The sequence below is a fragment of the Protomyctophum bolini genome, assembly GCF_963924005.1.
Source record: "Protomyctophum bolini genome assembly, chromosome: 1".
Lineage (NCBI taxonomy): Eukaryota > Metazoa > Chordata > Actinopteri > Myctophiformes > Myctophidae > Protomyctophum > Protomyctophum bolini.
This window is the reverse complement of record NC_137862.1, coordinates 13,420,758-13,444,223: the sequence shown is the minus strand read 5'-3', so window position 1 is coordinate 13,444,223 and position 23,466 is coordinate 13,420,758. Positions and strand designations below refer to the sequence as shown.

At 45.6% G+C, this 23,466-nt stretch overlaps 1 protein-coding gene across 1 annotated transcript in view; it reads right to left on the bottom strand.

Moving 5' to 3' along the window:
• Positions 1-22,205, bottom strand: part of znf536 (zinc finger protein 536) — a gene marked incomplete at both ends in the record, with an annotated part of 26,389 nt that extends 4,184 nt beyond the window's left edge. Inside the window, 3 exons of the mRNA XM_080769483.1 lie at positions 10,006-11,772; positions 21,098-21,256; positions 22,010-22,205. Of these exons, the coding sequence (XP_080625609.1) occupies positions 10,006-11,772; positions 21,098-21,256; positions 22,010-22,205 (2,122 nt within the window). The remainder of the gene's footprint in view (positions 1-10,005; positions 11,773-21,097; positions 21,257-22,009) is intronic.
• Positions 22,206-23,466: the final 1,261 nt, after the last annotated feature.

The following is a 23,466-nucleotide window of genomic DNA, read 5'->3' as shown; positions in this document are numbered from 1 at the left end:
TTGTAATAATAATCAAAGTAACTAAAGATTCCAAATTAATGTAGTGGAGTAAAAGTATGATATTTGGATCCAAGATGTAGTGGAGTATAGAAGTAAAAGTATTGGAAATACTCCAGTAAAGTAAAAAAAATACCACAAGATAGGTACAGTACTTGCGTAAATGTAGCCTACTTAGTTACTCCACTGGCGAGCAATGGGTAGGCCTACCATCCTTTTTTTCGATGGTTAGGTGACCAGCGAACTACAACATGACGTCACGAGCCGCGGTGAAGAGCAAACCACCGCCACCGCTCCAGCCCTTCTCTCTGTTTTTACTCACCACCGCTCAACGTTATTTCGCGGTGGTCAGCGGTCAAAATCCAGACTATATATGAATAGGCCTTTACACATTCTGCTGCTACCGCTGCTGTAGATGTGAAACAATTCCTCAATGCTGTCGTTCAGACAAGGCAGGAGGAAGGGAGGTACGTAACGAGTGCTGGGAGGATAGGGGGGGACAGACAGACAGACAGAAGGCCCCACCCCACCCCGAGCCCACCCCCCAGACAGCTGAAACAGCAAGGGGAAGCCTGAGCCCTCCTGCTGCAAGTACGGTAAAAAGACAAGAGAGCGATAAAGAGAGCGATAAAGAGAGGCAGGATCCTGGAGTGTGGGAAAGTGAAACTCAAAGATCTGAGAAAAAAAACAAGAGGCGACGACACGAGCTGCGGAACGCCGAATGCAGATTTCTTTTGGTTTGTTTGTTTGTTTGTTTGCTGGTGGTTTGAAAGGTTTGACGGGTGTCTCTGTCCCGTGACGGGGAGGCGACAGCTCTGTCTCTTTGGCGCACGTTGGCTGGGCGCTGTCATCGCCGCGGACAGGTTCTCGTTGACGAGGCGCACATATAAGCAAAGGAATATGGGAACGCGGGACCCCGTGGCCTGCTGCCACGCTGCTCGGGTGGAAATACCAAAGAAAAACCCAAAACATGACATGCATACAGTAATGACTTGTAGAGCTACGGGGAAATATAGGCTACAGTACAGATGAGAGCGCTTTGGGCATTAGACATCTGAGGTTGATTTGGTGCTTGTGTGTGTGTGTGTGTGTGTGTGTGTGTGTGTGTGTGTGTGTGTGTGTGTGTGTGTGTGTGTGTGTGTGTGTGCGTGCGTGTGTGATGTCACTCCAAAGACATCAAATTTTGCAGCTGTGTCAGTTGCCCTGAAATGTCAACATTTGACCTGACGGGTCGCCGCACCATGGCATTACATGTTGACAAAACTATGTCGAAACCAAACCGAAACCCTATCCTTATTCTGACGAACATTATGCCTAAACCAAAGCTTAACCTCAGGAGAAAGTATCACAGTAACCAAGAGGGAGGAGAGATCACGCCCTTTAGCGCACACAGCGTCCCTGGCGGGAATTCTCCCTCCCCGACTATTTGTGAGAATGTGTTGGTGGCGGTATGGCCTCTGCTGTTGGCATTACGTACGAAAGGTGCCATGTGAACTCCCCCTCCTTTTTCTACGTATAGTGAATAATTCACTGACAGCAGGCTGTCTATCCATCTCACTCATTAGAACACACAGGGGTGCCAGTGAGTGATGCATACCTCAGCCCTTTCTACTTGTCAAAGCAACGTGCGCACGTAAGTGTGTGTGCATTTGTGCATGCTTGCTAGCAGACTGACAGTGGCCAAATGAATGGTAATTACTCACCTGATGAGGACAGCATTATTGTCAATTATCAGCTTTCGTCATATCACAGCTTATGGTGTGCGTGTGCGGGTGCGTGCGTGCGTGCGTTACACACGTTATCACACAGACAAAATGCGATATAAAAGTTCAAATATGTGAGCATGGACTAACTCCCAGTGCCTTTAATAACGTTACTGATTAAATTTGGACTTCTCTAGTTTCCTTTGAGGCTCATTCAAAGAGGCACACGGTCTAACGTGCTCAGAATATAGCGATGAGTGCAGAGTGCCGACTTTCTATGTTGATTACATACATAAAAAGACATGGATTCAGCTAGTGTGTCGGCACTTTAGCGCACATGCACACGCTTGTGTGTGTGTGTGTGTGTGCATGTGCATGCGTGCGTGTGTGTGAAGCCTATATTTCCTTGTAGAGAAGAGAGAAAGTAAAAATTAGACCAGTAATGCCAACTGTGATTCACTACATCTGTGCTTCACAGCCAGCCCACCAAACCTGCCATATGTCTTAAAATTATCATCAACGCTTTAAAGAACCTGTTCAGCATGACACACGCACGCACGCACGCACGCACGCACGCACGCACGCACGCACGCACGCACGCACGCACGCACGCACGCACACGTACACACACATGGGGCGCCGCGAGTGCATGCGACATGGGTGCTCGCAGGTTCAAATCCCACCTAGTGAGAAGTGTTCCCTCTGACAGGGATAATTGGCCACTGGCGACGCGGTCACAAATACAGCAGCGTGCTGAGAAGGTTATAGAGGCATTGGCTTGAAATATTTAGAAAAAAGCTGATATGCAAGATGCAAGCTCACAGCGCACCGGGAGCTTGTAGATCAGTATTTTTGGGGCGTGACCCCGCACCAGGAGATGTGGCCGTATGACATGGATTTCTACACAGAGGACAACATTTTTTCAACGTAAAATGCTGCGTTCAAGTTCGGAAAAAGGCAATTATCTTGAATGCATGGAAAGGAACGGGGGGCATTTGCAGTTCTTTCACCATAGTAAATGCTGTATTCATGGTCTGGAGAGGGCAGTTCTTTACAGACAGGTATCTTTGTGTGCATGTGCCTGCAGTGGACAACACACCTCTCTTAACCCTGCATGTGCACACATCGCACCACTGAGAGAGAGAGAATGAAGTCTTGACTTGTAGGAGTACAATAGTTAATAGATTATTAATCAATTATTACAAAAAGAGATACAATTTAATAAAATAATATATTAATACTCGTTATCATTTTAGTAGGCATGCAATTGTAATGTATTAAGCCATAAAATAAAATTACAAATTGACAATAGCTGATCTATAGTAAATCAACTAATTCTGTATTGTTTGTAAAAAAAAAAAAAAAGGAACATAATTATGCTTCTACATTATTTGATCAAGCGAAAAAGTAATTGATAATTGATAATAACTAAGAAGAGAAAAGCTAGTTGCAGCCGTATACATTTTAAATCCTTCCAATCTCTCCCTCTCTCTCTCTCTGAGTGACAGAGGAGATGGTGAATATTCTGTATGGTCTTTGAGGGCCTTTTGGTAAACTGATAAACCCAAAGGGCCCACAATGTATCACCCTCCTATGCTCATATCCTATGCTATCCTATACCTTCACTATATGCAGAGTTGAAATACATTTGGCTTGACTAATCGTGGAGAAAAAAGGGCGTAAAAAACATCAAATTATATCTGTCTGTCTTAACTCTTACCCTGCCTTTTCTCTCTTTCACTTTGTCTTCCCGAACGTCTTCATTCGTCTGCCTTTCCCTCCATCTCCTTTCCCTCCATCTCACGGCAAGTGTAAAAAATGACATAAGGGTCCCGTCGAACGACAAGAATGACACAAATTTGATATAAATCAGTGTGTGTTGTCAGTTGATGACATATAAATATGCCTTTGGCCAGGCCGCCAGTTTCAGGTGTTAAGGTGACCACCGAAAACTACAACATGATGTCATGCCTCGGTGATAAGCGACTCACCGCTCACCCCAACACATCTCTGTGTCTTTACTAACCTCAGAAACGGTGGTCACCTCAACACCTATAAAACTGCAGTATGAATAGGCCTTTTATATGGACCTCCATACATACCACAGCATCAATATTCTGTTCAACCTGCTCTGCTGAGGCCTGCTGGACACATGTTGAAGATGTTAAATGAATGTTGGCGCTGTGGCGACGATGCAAAGTAACACGGCGTGAGAACCAGTGTTCACACACTACTCTGACGTTGTGCGTTTGAATAATGTAATACTTCATGTTTGATAATGCATGGCTATAGATAGGCCTGCTTTGCAAGCCAAGTATCGATTGTGTTAAGCACATCTGCAGGCTCATATCAATCTTCAATGCATACCGAACCTCAGTAACCAGATACCTTGTCTGTCCTCGGCACGCCGTGTGTGTGATTACAAAGACCAAGCATGGCCATGGCTGCAGTTAATGTCATTTATTGATGAATTGAATCCCCAAGCCATGTGGTAGGTGTGGTTTAAAATAGAGAGAGAGAGAGGGAGAGTGTGTGTGCACATGTGCATGCATGCGTGTGTAATTGTGTATGTGCCCACTGCCCAGGTGCACGTAGACGCCTCCACGACACACCTCCCCACCCCCCATGCATACTAATGAAGAGACTGCCACTACAGTCACCCTCTCCCTCTCTCTCTCTCTCTCTCTCTCTCTCTCTCTCTCTCTCTCTCTCCCTCCCTCCCTCTCTCCATCGAGCGTCTGCGTTGCGCGTGCCCTACAACAGCTCGCGCAAATTCATGGGAGAATTTCGATATTAATGATTTATGCTCTATTTGCATACAAACCTAATGCGAACCCACTCCAGATAATCACATTTTGCTAGATCTGAATTGAGTTGCTTTTTCCCTTTTCTTTTTTCTTTTGTGCCTGTGGTTGGCCTCACCACCCCATGCACCCTGAAATAACAGTAGAATGCGTGGCCCCTGGGATTCGCCGTGGGTAAACCCAACATGAGAAGTTTGTTTGCGTGTGTGCGTGCGTGCGTGTGTGCGTGCGTGCGTGCGTGTGTGCATGCATGCGTGCGTGCGTGCGAGTGATAGGGGGACATAGCTATTCAATAGCCAAATAAAACCAAAATATAGCAACCAGATAATCCAACAAGGCCTCCAGGGAGCGAGCATGCATGCATGCATTACCTCTGGCCTTATTCTAAGCAAGGCAGTCAGGGTGCAGACCCTTAAGCTTTTGCCAAGGCAGCGAACGTTGGTTCAAAACATGCCCTTGTTTCTCAGAAGTGTTCTGTCCAGCTGTGAATGTATTAAGCTGTCTGGGCTTGGCCGTGTGTACACTGCCTGACCTGTTGGGTAGGGCAGAGGCTAGTGTTATGTGACACAGAGAACATTGTAACACTAGAGGCTGAGCACTGCTGACTGGCTGCGGAGGGAGGCCCAAGGGTGCCTGTCAGGGCCTTGACAAGGACAGTAAAAAAAACAAAAAACTGTACACAGGCTGCAACATAATGTCTGCGCACACATGCACAACCACTCAGGTATAGAGGCGTGCTAGAAGAAGAGTGGGATTTGCACTCATTTGCTGCTCGTTGTATCATGAACTATGTACAAAATATTTAGTAGGTGTGGAAACCTGGATCTGATATGGTTAAGTAAGATTTAAGAGAGATTGGAATGTTTTTACATAACATATTCGCACTGGCAGAATACTTCTTTTTGGTGTTTTATAATCCCATAATCCCACGTCCCGCGTCCCGGTCTTTATGACAAGACACAAAAATAAATGTCATTCATTCATTCAGACAGACACGTCAGGTAGAACCACACCTCTGTAAATCACCCCACTGTGGATTTAATACACACACACATACTGTGGACTCATGCACATATTCAGGCACATACAGTGCCCTCACGTTGATTTTATCAAGAGTTGTTATCTAAGTGATTATATGTTTCTACGCTATCTTCAGTGCCATCCAAGAGCTTTGAATAGGCCTGTGGTTACGTGGGTGAGTATCCAGTGCCACCCCAGTATATGATACATAATCACTGGTCCAGCCTTCCTACCACAATGAATGCCTTACTGCCTGAGTCAGGCTAGGACAAAAACACAACACATAAGATGGGCTTTTGTTCCGGAGACAAAGCCTTATCTAAAAAGGTCAAGCGTTCTAAGTTGCAGTGGAAACCGACAACGTCACGACGCCCAGCCGTCAGATGCTTGCCGATTAGAGGGGGCGAAAATAGGGCATTGTCTCATAAAGGTTGTTTTTTTTCCCTTCTGTTTATAGCAACAAATATTACACTCATATTGACGGAGGTGAAGATGCCGTTATAATGATGACATATGCAGTGTGTGACGAGCCGCGCTCGCTCCATGACAACAGATAGAGCTTTGTTGGCCGTAAAGGTCACACAGACACAGCTGTGAAGCATCATTATCAGTGTGTACAGTACACTCCCACTGTGTTCTTATAGTGTCAAGAAAAGGATCTGCTATTAAAACAATCTAAACATGACCTCTTATAATCAAATGAAAAGATGTACCTTTCTTTAAAGGTACATCACTCACGCACAACAAGCAAAACTACAAAACTCATTTAGACCCGAGGCCCATTCTAAAGAACGCCTTCTAAATCCTGACCTATAGGTTTGCTGGAGAAAAAAATATTAATAAAATGTCGCTATATATAAAATAGGCTATACAGCAACAAAAAGGGGTTCTCGGATTGAAAGGTATAACAACGAAAAGTGGTTCCAGGTTCAAATGAGTTTGAGTCTAGGTGAAAATAAGAAAAATAAACGGGACAATTCTAGATACTTAACTGGACCATAGAATCAATCTGTGTACAGTATTAGACTACAGAAGCACTGTAGAGTGTGTTCCCTAAGCAGCATGTCAGGAATGTGCTTCTGTGTTAAATTCAGCACCGCCTCTCAGAAAAACACATTTAATCGTCTCACAGCTGAATATCGTTATTTTGCCATCCCCGTCTTTTCTACAGACATCTGTACCATTTCAGTTTCGATACGACATTTCTTTTAACCATATCCATAAACTATGTCGCCTGGCACCCCCAGTTCTGGATGGCAATGCTATGTGAACGAGTCGCAGCCCTACAGTGAAGGGGAAGGTCACAGAGAGGGGGCTGTGTGTGTGTGTGTGTGTGTGTGTGTGTGTGTGTGTGTGTGTGTGTGTGTGTGTGTGTGTGTGTGTGTGTGTGTGTGTGTGTGTGTGTGTGTGTGTGAATGTGTGCGTATGTGTGTTTCGTGAGATGAACCCATTTTGACCTGAGATCAGATTCTAGAAATGTCTTCTACATCCTGACAGTTTTCTGAAAAAGCTATGTTTCTATGTGAGTCGTTCTTCGATTACAGATGCTAAATGTATACTAGTCCAGTGGACACGATGGAGAACACAGGTTTGTTTTTAAAGAGGGAGAGGGGGTTATTATTCCTCAACCCTTTGTATTTCCCTGGTGGATGAAAGTGGTGGTGCTTGGGTGCCAAGTGATGAGAATCAATTCCACTGTGACACGTGACGAGTATAACTGTCAATAGTGTGTTAATGTGTTAAGAATTAAGATAGTGGAAAGCTGACAGTGCGCATACAGTAGATGGAGCAATTTGTAGCCCAGCTCATAAATTAAATTGCTTTTTAAAAGTCAAGTGTATTACTGTTATTATTTCCATGGCTGTTTCTTCACTTTCATATATTCAAGTGATTGCTTTGAACTTTTCAAAGCATTAAAGACAATCAGAGACGTCAGTGAAAATAATGGTCACGTTGACAATTAACCGGTGGGAAAACAGACAGGGCTCATTTTTACAGGCCCAGTCCTATCAGCCTTTACCTTTACTATACTTAAACAGACAGGGCTCATTTTTACAGGCCCAGTCCTATCAGCCTTTACCTTTACTATACTTAAACAGACAGGGCTCATTTTTACAGGCCCAGTCCTATCAGCCTTTACCTTTACTATACTTAAACAGACAGGGCTCATTTTTACAGGCCCAGTCCTATCAGCCTTTACCTTTACTATACTTAAACAGACAGGGCTCATTTTTACAGGCCCAGTCCTATCAGCCTTTACCTTTACTATACTTAAACAGACAGGGCTCTTTTTTACAGGCCCAGTCCTATCAGCCTTTACCTTTACTGTACTTTTACTATATACATTTTGGCCATTTGAAAATAGTCGATCTACAAGCTCACAATGTGTTGCATGATTGCATCAAAATATTTGTATACAGAACTTTAAATGAGACATTCTGCAGAAAGTTATTTTTACTTTTGGTACTTTAAGTACATTTTGACGCCAATACTTTTGTACGTTCACTTAAGTGCATTTTGAATTCTTGACTTTTAACAGAGCATTTCTATATTCCAAGTATTGATACTTTTACTTAAGTAAATAATGTGAGTAGCCTACTTGTTCCACCACTGCCCATTAGGCATGTCCTGTTATTGGTACCTGGTTTAACGAGCTCTGAATACCTGTCTGGCCGTGTCTTTATTAGAGTGTTAACGTCAATGGGAATTTGGGAAACGCAGCTCTCAACCTGTTAATGTCCCTATGTTCAAATCAGCTCATTCATTGTTGGATTTTATTTTTTATTTTTTTATGGTTCCCGGCAGTGTCGTTTCTGGGTGTATGCCTACTGTATACTGGCACTCTCGGCCAGTGGCTCTCAAAGTGGGGTCTGGGGACCCCCAGGGGGTTCCAGGGCATCCCCACAGCAAAATGGCTTAATAGCATAAAATGCAACACACTCATACTTTGTTACTTGTATGGCATTTCTGCATCAACTAAATCAGTGTCCTATACCAATATTCTGAAGAAAGCCTGGAGACTGGCAAGTCAGCCACTGTACACTGGCTCTATAGTGTTTTTAGTTGTTTGTCTTAATCAAATATTTGCCATGTACATGTCCATGTACGGTCACATTGATGATAAACTGCCCTGTGTATAAACAACCCACCCGAGTACATGAATACAAAAATAAGTCCAAAACTCCTCCTCCTCGCAAGCCTCAAGGAGCGTCCGTATAACCTTAGTGTGGAAACATGAAAGCTGACAGTTCATTTTTCACAGGGTCATAGATCGGCGCCTCTTATAAAGTAATGGGCTTTTGGGAGGTGGCTTTATGAGAGCTAAGATAGTTAAGAGACATGTGGAGGAGAAGGCAGAGGAGAGGCGAGGTCCTGCTCCCTCTCTCACCCAGGGCAATTCCCTCCCGCACGGCCAGCGGAGGAGAGGGAGGCGCCACACTCCCCCTAATATAAACGTGTAATAAAGATTAATCTGTTGCTACACGCCAGGCCGATGGCTTCTAAACTTGCTTGGAATGAAGCTGAAATCACTTCAGAGACAATCTCTGGGCCTTCAGTGAGTGTCTGACTCTGAGATGCTTTTTTATGAGCATCCCGAAAGGAAAGAAAATATATATAGTATGTGGTTTTCTTGTCTTGTGTGTCTGTCTTGTGTGTGTGTGTGTGTGTGTGTGTGTGTGTGTGTGTGTGTGTGTGTGTGTGTGTGTGTGTGTGTGTGTGTGTGTGTGTGTGTGTGTGTGTGTGTGTGTGCCTCTTTGGCGAATGGAGCTAGGAAAATTAAACCACATGAACTCTAGCTTCCCTAATCTGGGATTGAACGTTCAGCAAAAATAGCACATCATTTACAAGCTCACATCACATTGCAACACAGCTGGTATAGATCAGATATTTTTGGTGGAGATATTTGGTGTAGAGGGAAAAAGGTACAGTCCTAGTATACAGTATAGGTCAACTAAGTATAATCATATAATGTGGTTTGTGCACGTGAATTCACATATATATATATTGTACCATAAGTCATCATTGGGACTAGGGCTGGGCCATTATGGAGAAAATCTAATGTTCTGATTAAATATATATATAGATATTGTGAATTGTACTTTGACAAAAAATAGTTTGACAATGATTTTGTATATAAATAATTATCATCATCAGTAATAACAACTAAGGGGGAAGGCAGCTAGAACAGCTACTGTACAACTGTACAACTGTACGGCTGTACTGAACAGCTACCGTGAGCTTCCCAGTTCGATCCTGGGTTCCCCCAGAGTTAGTGTCCAAGAGTCCTTGAGCAAGACTCTAAACGCCTAAATTGCCCCCGATGTGTTCAGGTTGGCTCCGCCATTGGTGTATTGTGTGCGTGAGAAACGGGTGAATGTGATGCACGATCTATGTAAAGTGCTTTGGATACAAGCGCTATTTAAATGCACCATTTACCATTTATAAAGTATTCAATCAATCAAAGACACACATGTACTCACCGGGTGCGTCCGGTGGCCTCTTCATGCTGCTCATGGCCTGACCCCCGTTGAAGGCGGCCATGCTGTCGTTGCTGTAGGCTCGGAGGACGGAGAGCATGTTCATGTTCATCTGCTGCTCCAGGTGACTGTGCTGCCCCGCAGGCTGCCCCGCGGCCAGGCCCAGGCCCAGGCCCTGCTGCTGCCACTGCTTCTCCAGGGACAGGCCCTGGCTCTGGGGAGCCAGCGAGAGAGGCGCCATGGTGGAGGACACCACCGACAAAACGCCTCCGCCCCTCTGGGCGGTGGGGGGAGGCGGAGGGGTGGAGTCCCCCTGGTTCTGGTGGTTCTGGTGGTGGTGGTTCTGGTGGTGGGGGTCTGGGGAGGGAGTCTCCTCGTCCTCCCTCTCTACCTCCATCCTGTCGTCGTGCTCCCGGTCCTCCTCCTCCTCCTCCTCCTCCTGCTCCTCCTCCTCGGCCCCCAGCTCGTCCTCCTCGTCCTCCTCGTCATTGGAGTTGTTCCGGCGCCGCTGCTGTCTCTTGGGGGTGGTCGACGGCGGGGTCTCCCCCCCGGCTCTGCCCAACTCCTCGTCCGAGCCGCCCCGGTCGTCCTCGGCCAGCCCGCAGGAGCCCCTCTCGGAGGTCTGGTCGTCCCCGGCCGAGGACGTGCCTCCTCCCAGGGTCTGGCCGGGCAGGTCCAGCCCTTGGTAACCCTGGAGGCCCTGGCTGGCCCTGCCAGGGGAGCCGTCGTACAGGCCGCCATACTGCCGGTAGAAGTCGCTCTGGAAGGGGTTGTGTGCGTCCAGATGATTGTTCCAGCCTCCCTGGCTCTTCTCTCCATCTCCGTCTCGGTCGATGGTCAGGCTCTTGGCGCCGGCGGGGTGGTGTGTGGAGGAGGCCTCTCCGTGGTGAAGCTCCTTGTGCTGCTGGGTCTTCCCCAGGTGGTTGGCCTGGAGGTGCAGAGCCATGAGCTCCAGGGAGGCCGTGGAGAAGGAGCAGAACAGGCAGCCATGCCAGGCCACGTTGTCCTGGATGGTGACCGAGGAGCCCGGGAGAGAACCGGAGCCGGACTCGGGCCGGACCGACACCGACAGGTCCAGCGGCTCGTACTGGGACCCAGGCTTGCCTTTGGGCTTATTGGTCTCAGCCCTCTCCTCTCTGTCGGGGTCGGCCCGCTTGGCCTTGGGCTCGCCGCTGTCGTAGTAGCGTTGGCTCTGGAGCGGCGCGGCCGGGCTCTGGCCGTCCTTCATGTCCTTCTTCATGGAGCTGAGCACGAAGCTGTCCATGAACGCCTGCAGGGAGCCCTGGAAGTGGACTCCGTTTCCCATCATGCTTTGGTAGGCCCTGCCCAGGTCCGAGAAGCTGGCGGGGCTCTCCGTCGCCGCGGAGATCAGCGAGGACGGCCCGTCGCCACAGCCGGAGCTCTTCAGGTTCTCCGCGGAGGAGGCGGAGTCAAAGTGGCGCTCTCCGCCGCGCTCCCTCTCGCGGGGAGACATCATGCCGGGCGACGCCCACTGGTGCGGAAGCAGCGGTCCTCCTCCCCTGAAGTCCAGGCTGGGAGGCATGCCCTTGAAGACGCTGCGCAGCACGTCCGGGCGGGCGAAGATGCCGCCGCCCGTCTTGCCATGGTCGTCTTTGTGCTCGGAGGAGGAGGAGGGGCCGTGGTGTCCGGAGGCGGAGCCGGCGGAAGTGCCGTTCTGGCGCTCGCGGTGGTGGCGCTCCAGGTGGTACTTCAGACTGGCAGACTGGGTGCCCGCGTAGTCACAATGAGGGCATCGGTAGGGCTTCTCTCCTGAGAGAGAGAGAGAGAGAAACGGTAAAGAGAGAGATTGAATAATTACCCTGATTATTAGACTGACTCAATATCAAGGAATATTTATTGGAACAGGGAATGTGGACCCTAGGGTCATGTAACCCCCCCACCCCTGAAACTAAAGAATTGAGGTCAAATGAATAAAATTATATGTCATTTCAGATTTCATTAACTACCATAAAATAAGTTGAGCTGTCTGGCAATTGCGCTGCATGTGGAATGCATTGTTTAGTCAAAACAGATATACAAGTTTACAAACCCAAATGAACAGGGGGAAAAAAATCTATAGTTAGCTGATGACAGAAAAGAATAAACCGATATGGTATTGTATGAAAACACAACATGAACATTGAATGCCAATTTGTATTGAGCAAACTCTCTTTTTTTTTGGCGATTATTGCGTGCGTGCGTGCGTGCGTGCGTGCGTGCGTGCGTGCGAATGGAGGTCGATCCAGCTCGATCCAGTGCCGCCCAGCGAGCCATCATTCACATCGACGCCATAAAAATATGAACATTTCACCATATGGCGCTTTCTTTCAGTCCACTATAACAGATATCATATTTTCAGCTGACAGACAACAAAACTGTCTTGATCCCTATCTGAGCAGCGACGTGGTGGTGGTGGTGGTGGTGCTGGGCTGAGGGCGCGGCTTATGTCTCTATGTGTGTTGGCGTGCATGAGCGTGTGTGGTCTCTCTCTGTGTGTGTGTGTGTGCGTGCGGCTCATCATGCCTCTGTGTTGGTCGTGTGTGTCGTCAGGCCCTGTGCGTTGGCGAGGGGAGTGCGATTTCTCGGACATTCTCTATTTGCAGTTTATCTTTGGGAGACATAAATCAGCCGCGGCAGAAGATCTTCCACACCGCGCAGCACACTGCCGCCGCCAAGCAGAAATATGGACCGTATATACACTCCGTATGAAACTCAAGTCAGTAGATGATGAAAAAATCAAGGGGAGGTGGAAAAAAAAGGAAAAGAAAAGGAAAATCAGCGAGCTACATATGTGAACCACATGCTGGCGTAAGAATGTGTTTGAGCAGAGTCGTATCATAAAGGACATTATGAATCATGCACTGTACGCATAGATCAAAGAGATTTACTATATTAAAGGATGGGCTCAATCTATTGTGGAACATTTACATACACGTATTTACTCTCTGAACGCGTATGAATATTCATGAGTGTTTCTTGATAAGGGTAAAACACCAGCGTAACTCTGCCAAAAAGTGGATCTTTTCCGTTGCATTTGTAATGATAAGTTACTTAGGTTGAAATAGAACGCATCCTGCTAGCAATTATAATAGGCTTGGAACGCGAGCCAGATTTGGAATCATTAAACAATGAACCGAAAGAAAAAGAAAAGAAAAATGCTAAACTAGATTTTTTTTTATACACATATAAAAAGTTCTGGGAACGGAAAACTTGTATATGAGGGATAACAGTTTAAGTGTGTTAAAAGCGAAAGAGCCAAAAACAGAGTCGAGAATTATGAGGGATGTTTGTCATGTGCTGTGTGTGTGTGTGTGTGTGTGTGTGTGTGTGTGTGTGTGTGTGTGTGTGTGTGTGTGTGTGTGTGTGTGCGAGCGCATGCGTGTGCGCTTGTGTGTGCATGTGCGTGCATGTGTGTGTGTGTGTGTGTGTGTATGTGGCCATAAAATGTTTAGATTATACACATGGAAACCATTTTTTAAACAAAAAAAAGAAAAAAAGGGGGAAAAATTGCATTGTTACGCAAGGCTGGTTTGAATGATTTAAGTCGGGCTGTGTAGTAAATCATGGATATAATTAGCAAATGGCATACTGCTCAAGTAATTTATCATTATTTGGAGGGCACCATTCCAGAAAAAGACTGTGCGATCTGCAGACCTACTGCGGAGTTCTCAAATAAAGGGCCACAAACACCGACTCAATACAATATTGATACCGAAGAGAGAGCAAAGAATGGAAGAAAACACAAAAGAAAAACGCTAAGGTGGAAACAGTAGGGGGGAGGGAGAGAGAGAGAGAGAGGGGGGGGGGGGGGAGAGCGAGCGAGCATGTGAGACAGATAGCCCTGCACTATACATAGAAAGACAGAGTGATGTGATATCTTTTATTTTACACTAGAGTGGCTATGAAGCATAGAGTATATTTAAAATAAACCATGCGAGATGAGCTTTTAACCCAATAAGTGCTTCTCCTGTGAGCTGCCGAACAGAGGCCTCGGTGCTGATTTAATAAGGAAACGTCCCTGATGCAAATGATCATTCTCAATTCGTCTAACTGGACAAAATGATATTCTAGGAGCCAAATTAGACACAAATTAGACTGATCTGATTTTTTCTCTCCTCCCTCTCTTTCTCTCTCTCTCTCTCTTTCTCTCCCTCTTATAAAATAATGTACACGGGGGAGAAATAAGGATTCATTTATACATCTCGATATCTGAAATGACGACCAAAAGAAAAAAAAGTTAGTTTGATGCGTCACCTTTGATGTTATCTCGGGGATAACTGAAAATGCGTCCAGGGTGCGCCCTCTGAGGAGCATCGATTTATGGCATTCTTTTTCTCCATTATGGAAGCTAGATCTACAGTGTTCACCGTGGCAACAAGGACGAATACGAGCGCTCACATCCACTCACGTTGGTGGGTGTCTGTCAGCTTGTGTGCAGTGCGTGCGTGTGTGTGTGTGTGTGTGTGTGTGTGTGTGTGTGTGTGTGTGTGTGTGTGTGTGTGTGTGTGTGTGCGTGTGCGTGTGCGTGTGCGTGTGTGTGTGACTGTGTCTTAGTGGGCCATTTGGAGCGGCTAAGACATCTGCTCCATCATACGTCAGGGGCCTGGTGTGACATCTGGGGAATATACTGTATCCTGCCTTGCAACATTACACACAATTTACTGCTAAAGGTCATTATGTACCCGTTAATCCACTTTTAATTGATATCAGCGCAAACAGCACAACCTCCCCGCCACATGACAGATCACCGCCCGCAACAAAAGCAGGAAATTGCAATTTGCGGGATTTAAAAATAGAAGCTTAAACTTTTTTTGCGTTGCTGCTGTTGTTCTTGTCGTCGCGGTGGGCGGCGGCGGTGGTCCTGGGTTTGCTTTACTTCAAGCCCAGCGTGCGTATTCTGAGGGGAACGTTAGCCAAAACCACCGCCAGATCCGACATGTCCTGAGCTTGTTCAGATCGGATATTTTTGGCAAATAAATTTGGTGTAGACAGAAAAATAAATAAAAATGTATAAACGGTTATTTTTTTTTAAATAAACTGAGCAATTTTAGTTTTAGTTTTTGAAAATATCCACGTCTACACTGCCCCGTTTACATTATATCTCTGTCCACACGACAACATATAGCTAAAGTGATGGAGCGATGTTTCTCTTGTCCACACGGGGACGCATGAACAGAGGGGCTTTTTTTTAATCTACACTGTGGCCGGAGTTTAAAAAAATATATTACATTTTATGGGCCAAAAACACGTTTGCGTGCGGACGTGGGTTTAAGTGGTTAACCTCAGCTGAAAGATAAACAAGCCTCTCTGATGAAGACATGTTCTATAGCTAGAGAAATAGGAGGAAATCCGCTCCTGAGCTTGTTTAAGTTTGAAGGTGATTTGAAAAAATATAGCTCATAAAATGGTGACACCTTGCTGCCGCGAGTAAATCATCTCTCCCTGCTTTTCCTGCAGGGCTGATGTCAGATTTTTTTTATTTTTCCTTGGTATGTTGTAGCGTTCCACTCGTACGTGGACGGGAAATGATTTCATCTGGCCTGGTGTGATTTGTGACGGCGCCATGGTAACGTGCGAGGATAAACAGCCCAAGACTGTACGCAGGGGCAATTAAAAAGGGCCTAATAGATATGACATACTACGTGATGAATTTCCATATGCCTGCACGGAGTGACAGCAAGACAATACTGGTGGGATCATGGCAGAGAGATTTACCTTAGAGGTAGCAGGGTTCAAAACCAACTGACTCACTGGATGTTACTTATATTCTATAGCTGTCACCGGGCGGACTTCATCGTACGGCGGCGGCGCACAAACGTATTATAAATTGTTGATCTACAAGCTCACAATGCATCGCGCGCATGGGCACGTGCACACATACAGTAGACATCAAAGGGGGCTTCGGCCCTTTTACCCATCTGTAAAATACTGCCGTCTCCACACCATGAATGCAGCAATTGCTAGGGTGAAAGAGATGCCCCCATTTCCATGCCATACCCTGAAGGCAGCGTTAAGGAGTATTGCCTTTTTCCAACCTCTCCTGAACTTGAACACAGCATTATACATTGAAAGAATTTGTCCTCTGTGTGGAATTCCATGTGGGTACGGCTGCATCTCCCGTAGCAGTAAATAGTGATCTACAAGCTCTCAAAGTGTTGCAGCGCGGTGCTATGTGAGTGAGCATGAGCATTATAGATTTGTTAGTCAACTGTGGAAGTTGTGGAAGTTAACTGTTTCTGACTGTCTGTGGGGTTTATGAATATTTAACCAATGAAAAATATTAACAAGAGCGTGTGACTAAAAAAGTACCGTAATTACTACTACATTTCAGACATGCTGACAGCGACAATATTGTTTTAGTCCAAAGCCTTTCTTAAGTAGGCTATATCCATTTTTCATTGAATAGATATAACTAACCTTCAGACACATTCATTTGAGCATGTGCGTGCGTGCGTGCGTGCGTGCGTGCGTGCGTGCGTGCCCTGTGTGTAGTGGTATAGATGAAAGTAGACAGAATAAAGGGTAAGAGCAGGGAAGGTGGTGAGGAGAAGGGAGGAGAGAGGAATGGGGAGGGAGATCACAGGTCCCCCCTGATTCATTGTGATTACAAGGTTAGGTTAAGGTTAAGTGACATGGGCAAGGCCTCCCCCTCCCCTCCACTCCTCTCCTCTCCCTCACTCCTCATTTAAAGGTGGGAGAGGGGACTCTTATTGGCTACGCTGGGGCCTGCCTGAAGTTATGTGTGGCCATTGTCAAGAGCGAGGACCTTTTTTCTATTTTTTTCTATTTTTTTACACACAGCTGCTTACTGCTAAATAGTGCCTTGTCCAGAAGGGGACAATCTGGGCCTCTAATTGCTGTCACTGAAGCCTAGATTCATTATGTGACTTTCCCATTAAAATGTGAGCATTAATTTGTATAATGAAATATCACCCTCTGCAGTGTGTTCATTAGCTGTGGCCCCACACTGTAGCAGGCGCCCCAGCCACACAATGTTCGCTACCTAGAAAACTGTGGTTAATTTCGCTAATGGATATTTTCCCACTCACTGTTCAAGAGGAAATTAATACTGTAACATTAGCTCTTTAACTTTTAGAGAAATTTAAATTCACTTCATTCCTTTCAAGCCGGCGTTAGCCGGTCATTAATCTCAGCGTTGTGCTCGCACAATGCCGGCTGTATATACACCGGGGCTCGGTAAGCAACTCTATTGTGTTGCTCACATTGTATTAAGGCTGAGAGGGAAGGGGGGGGGGGGGCTCTCCTGTCACCGGTGGGTTCCTCCACAGTGTCACACAGACCGTATAGTGTAGTGTGTGTGGAGTGGGATGTGGAGCCGCTGTAAAAGTCATCCCTTGGATGTAATCACCATGTCACCGCAGAGTTGCTGTGATTAAGTTAGGGAAGATTTAAAGGCCACATGTTGTAGATGCATCAGGATAGTCTTTGTGTGGTGTGTGTGTGTGTGTGTGTGTGTGACGTGTGTGTGTGTGTGTGTGTGTGTGTGTGTGTGTGTGTGTGTGTGTGTGTGTGTGTGTGTGTGTGTGTGTGTGTGTGTGTGTGCGTGCGTGCGTTTGTGCGTGCGTTTGTGCGTGCGTGCGTTTGAGCGTGCGTTTGTGCGTGCGTGCGTGTGAAGGAAACATTCCATTCAATGAAGTATCTCCGTGTCTTCTGTCCTTATTCTAATGTACTAATGAACAGATGCAGACTCTTCCTCATGTGGTTCAGACCAGAGTGTTTTAACCACTTAAGCCCTATATTAAATAAGCCCATAAGTTCAAATTCACAACGTGTCACTCTGTGGCACTGCAGGATTTTACATTTTCTTTGGCTACTTCTAAAATATATAATAATAATAATAATTATAATAATAATAAAACATAAAAACTTTTTTTTAAATATTGAAAGCGTTTGAAAGATGTTTACTGTATGATATGAGGAGAATTCAGATTGCAACTTTACTTTAATATGCCTGCCTGCCTGCCTGCGTGCATGTGTGTGTGTGTGTGTGTGTGTGTGTGTGTGTGTGTGTGTGTGTGTGTGTGTGTGTGTGTGTGTGTGTGTGCGCGCGCAGTGGTGAGTGAGTTAACGTCAGGCCTGGGATGAGGCCTCTGTTTCCTCCTGGAAGAAATATGGCCCTACTGGGGACCTTTACTGTACCACTCAAAGCACACATAACTCAACTCTCTCAACACTAGGTAACAGATGCCCCTCAATAGCGCACGCACACACAAACATTACGCGCTTGCGTGAAACCACGTGTACACACACACACACACACACACACACACACACACACACACACACACACACACACACACACACACACACACACACACACACACACACACACACACACACACACACACACACACACACACACACACACACACACACACACACACACACACACACACACACACACACACACACACACACGGTGAGGATCATACTGAAGAGGGAGATGGCCCGGCTCTGACCTGGATGTGCTATTTAACACAGGGATCCTAATTATGTCAGTACACCAGGCGTGCTACCACGCCATACATGCAGCCTGCACTCTGATTCCCCTCTAGGCCTGAGGTATGTGCCTCTTATTAAGACGGGGAGAGAGCGGGCTTACAGCGCGGGTGGTCTCCCATTCTGCCTTTTAAGTGCACGGAGAGGAGGGAGAGAGAGGGAGAGGGGGAGAGGAGGAGAGAGAGAGAGAGAGAGAGAGAGAGAGAGAGAGAGAGAGGGAGAGAAAGAGAAAGAGAAAGAGAGAGGGAGAGAGGGAGAGAGAGAGAGAGAGAGAGAGGAGGGGATAAAGAAAAGCTAGCATTGATTTTTCTCAGCTGTAAGAGATTTCCATTTTCAGTTGTGAGCGTTTTAGCCCTAGCGCCTTTATTGGCACTTGAGGATTACATAGTTTTGAAGTGCAGAAACAGACTGAAAGGTCAGGACATTGAGGTTCTGCTGCTCAAGAACATCCCGGGCTGGCAGCGCACAAAATGCTGCTTCAAAAAGACAAATAAATTACATTTTGTCTCGTTTGACTGGCATAATATTTTTTCAACTGGAGGAACTGTACGCGGATACGCCGACTTGTGATGTTAAACTTATGAACATATAGTGTTTAGTTTAGTTATGTTTGTTTCAAATATTATTAAATGAAAAAGAGTTTGCACTTTTGAAATCAAAGAAAAACACTTGAACTGAACATCAGTTATAAACTATGGCAAAAAAAGACAAACAAGAGAAAAAATGGAGAAAGTATAATCTAAACATATCCGAAAATGTACGAGTGAGATGAAGTAAAACGTATGTAATTAAATAATCACTCGCCGACATCCGTGCTTTAAATGATACTACTCTTATGAATACTGTACAGTACTGCATATACCCGTCAATACAATGAATGCAACAGAACGGTTGCTTCTATGTTGAGTTTCATTCCAAACTCCCTAATGGATAATGGAGTCGGTAGCCTAATAATTGAGAAGTGAACACCAGGCGTCTCATTTACAAAAGCGGAATCTATGGTGTGACGTTTCAGTATGAACATCCACATCCCCCTGTGGCCGGTTTTGGACACACCAGGGGGGTGCAGCATTATCACACTATATGGGATGAACTGGCGGGAAGGACCGAATTACATGGCTCCAGAGGGCCGCCCGGCAACTTTATGCAGCTGTATTATTAGCTAGAGTCCGGCGTCCTTGGCAGTAAGGTGCCCTCTGTGTGGACTAGCTGTGACTTTAACCTGGATAGTTAGTGGGGCGTTTCTACCTCGCAGTGAGTTACAACAACAGCCAGTCGCTTGCTCTCTCTCTCTCACCCTGCCACCCTCCCTTAACTCGCTACCTTCCTGGCTATTGTCCACATCATTACTCTGACGAGGCCTTAACCTTCCCAACAGTGGACAGGTTAGCACAAAGCCGGGTGGTGGTTGGGCACAAACCCCAACCCCCAAAAAAAACATTGGATATTTTCACACTTTTGTATTTTGTATACCTCCTCTCTACTCACGCCATATCCCCAAACTGTAAACAGGCCAGCTTTGTTTGGGTTATTGAGAGCTAGTGAGTGTGAAATTGTCCTCCGAGTGATGTCATTGGATGAGGACACTGAACTCTTGTTGTGTTAATTAGGGCTCAATGAAATGACAAAGATGGAAAAAAAATGAAAAAAGCATGCCATAGCCCTAAGCCTCAGAGATGAATACAGTTAGAAAAAAAGGACGAAAAAGGTTTCAAGTTAGAACAGTAGTGTGAAAAAGGTTTTTCCATAAATTTGGTGGAGAACACGTTATAATCAAATATCTAATGAACCAAAGACCGCAGAGAAAATCTCTCCGGGGGAATCAATTACACCACATCCACGGAACAAGATAGTATTACGAATTATGGGTGAGAATTATGTGTTATGAGCAAAATGGGTGAACGGGAGTCAGGACATTTTAATGTTGTGCCATGTCCTCAACACAGACCAAGGCAGTTAGTGTAGTTAGTAACTTTTTCCCTCCACCTGATCGAAAATCAGGCTCAAATTTTGTCCATTACAGAAACGTCTGTCCGATACACAGTCAAATCATTAAGGTGCGTTCAGACTTGGATGGTTTGAGCGGCGCAGTTACATACAAAGTCAATGCAATGACGAGAATTGCGAGAAAAAGGCTCGGCGAGACCTGGTGGTACAAACGGTACGAACCGAGGCGAATATACAGTATGTATTCAGGTCTGAACGCAGCTTTAGCATTCATTTCAACTCCTAAAGTGTACAAATGGCCCAAAAAACCCTGAATGGGCCTTTTAACATCTGCAACTCTGAGAGTATACAAATTGTACGGACATATTGATGACCCCTGCCTCTACAGTATAATCAACCGTGCCTGTGTGTATCCGCAGGTGGACCTTGAGGTGGTGGGAGATGTAGTTCTATAGAACTACAGTATAATCAACCGTACCTGTGTGTATCCGCAGGTGGACCTTGAGGTGGTGGGAGATGTAGTTCTATAGAACTACAGTATAATCAACCGTGCCTGTGTGTATCCGCAGGTGGACCTTGAGGTGGTGGGAGATGTAGTTCTATAGAACTACAGTATAATCAACCGTACCTGTGTGTATCCGCAGGTGGACCTTGAGGTGGTGGGAGGTGCGGAAGGACTTGCCGCAGTAGGGGCAGTCTTTGGAGGTCGAGGCCAGGCCTCGCTCTCTGTGCTGGGACAGGGTGGGCTGCAAGCCCCCCGCCGGCTTCACCAGGTCCTCCCCGACATCTGGAGCAAGGCAACACACACGCACACGCACACACACACACACACACACACACACACACACACACACACACACGGAGGGGGAGACAAACAGAAGGTGTGTTAAGTGTCACTTCAAACCAGCCATCCACACATCAGAACACAACACAACACTTCCTTCTTCTTTTTTTACCCCCTCCACTCCCCTGTCTGTCTGTCTCTCATTGTCCTCTCCTCCCTAGCTCGCTCAAATGTGCTAACACTACACAAAGTCAAACGCATCAAACGGGTTCATGCGCCGCGCTATTTCTCCCACCCGTTCATCTCCCGACAGAACGCTGACAGTTCATAAGCTTTTCAGTTTCTTTAGAAACGCCATCGGCCCTAGCCCCCCCCCCCCCAGCCCCCCTCCACTTTTCTCTCCTTTTTTCCTCCTCTCCTCCCCTTCACCCATCTCTTCTTTTCTGCCTTTTTTTTTTTTTTATAATATATTTTTTTATCCTCACTATCATCATCCTTGGCTCACATATGACGGATTGTGTCGGAAACGAACAATGCGAGAGAGTGGAGGACAAAAAAAATAAAAGAAAATAAAAGAAAAGAAAAAGCGATTGGGCTGTGTCAGCATCCTGGAGTCTGCTCGCGTCTCCGCTGTGACCTGATTTTGACAGGTAGCTGTCGGAGATATGATAAGGCGATAACGGTTTTGACCCCACCCCTCTGCCACGTCTGCATGCTGAGAGACGTAACAACACTCACTGCTATCAACACAATCACCTCCGCGCGTTACGATTCTAAAGATGAACGGCAACAGCTTTTGGAACGTGTCAACGGCAGCGCAGCAAAAGGAAGGTGAGCATGTGTCATCATCAGACTGCAGGCGCTGCTGGCCCTGTCGTTGCAACGGCTCTGATGTTGACGGACTGGCAATGCGTTTTGATAACGTGCTGATGGTGGTGGCTAAGAGGAACATAGCGCAGTGTTTCACAGGTAAGAAAGAAAGAAAGAAAGATTTTCAAGACTGCTTTATTAAAACCATTATTTTGCCGTAGCCTATAAGAAAAACATGATTCTTTCGAACCCATATATTATTTGACATTATTATAATTACAGAAGGAAACTTTTGTCTTTTGTATTAGGTATTGTCAATGGAGTCTGTGCATATACTGTAGTGCCCCACCAGTACACACCACTCCTGTAGGACACCCACCAGGCTGCGTATATCTTTTCTACAGTACGTCCGAGCATAGACATGGTAACGCCCCGCCTGCCTCTGGTTGGCCTATACTGACACTGCCGGCCTTAACAGAGTTTCCTCCGAGGTGGAAAATACATGCTGGATAGTCTGCCAAGAGGTTACTCCGTGGTGGGAAATAAATAAATAATACAAGTACAATATATATAAGAGAATGACAGCTTGGCACGCGCGACAGTAACTTTTATTTTTGTAGAAGAGGCAAACGAATATTGTTTATGCCGTTGGCCTGTTTATTTGTGTTATACATGTGTAAACTTGAAACATTATTGTACTGTAAAAAGGTCTCTTTTCCCTTGATCTTTATCTTTTTAGTGAGTATTAGTTTACTATAATTAGATTAATACCTTGATCTTTATCTTTTTTATATGTTTACTATAAGTACATACGTGTTCAATCTTCTACAACATTTTAAGTTACAGTTACTGTCACGTGTTGCTCTCTTGTACTTATGTCCCATGTCTATTCTCGGACATGTGTAACCTGGCAAATAGGGCACAGGACACAGACATATATTGGGGTTCTTTATTTCCCAAGAAGTTGGTGTTGGTGTATCTTATTGGTATAAAGAATGCCACAGTTTGGCAAATATGGCATGCAAGCCTGTAACATAAAATAAATCTAAACAAAATACGGTAGTGGCACTATCTACATAAAACAAAGAGGAAAGATACCACAATTAAATGAGATATTCCATTTCAATGAAACAAACATAAAATTACATTAATTGTGAGTTAAACCTAAAACTCACCACAAACAGTGTATGAGGAATGGCCAACTCACACACTGAGCAAACACTGGTCTCCCAAGATTCACCCTTTTCCACTGAGAAACACATTACATTCACAACATTATAGTAACCTCTATAAAGAGATCAACCTTACAATTTACTATATGTAGAATTAGAAATAGAAATACAAAGAAGCTGATAATAGCTAGTTCAGCTTTCACCTCTTGTTTACAATCTGCAACCATCAAC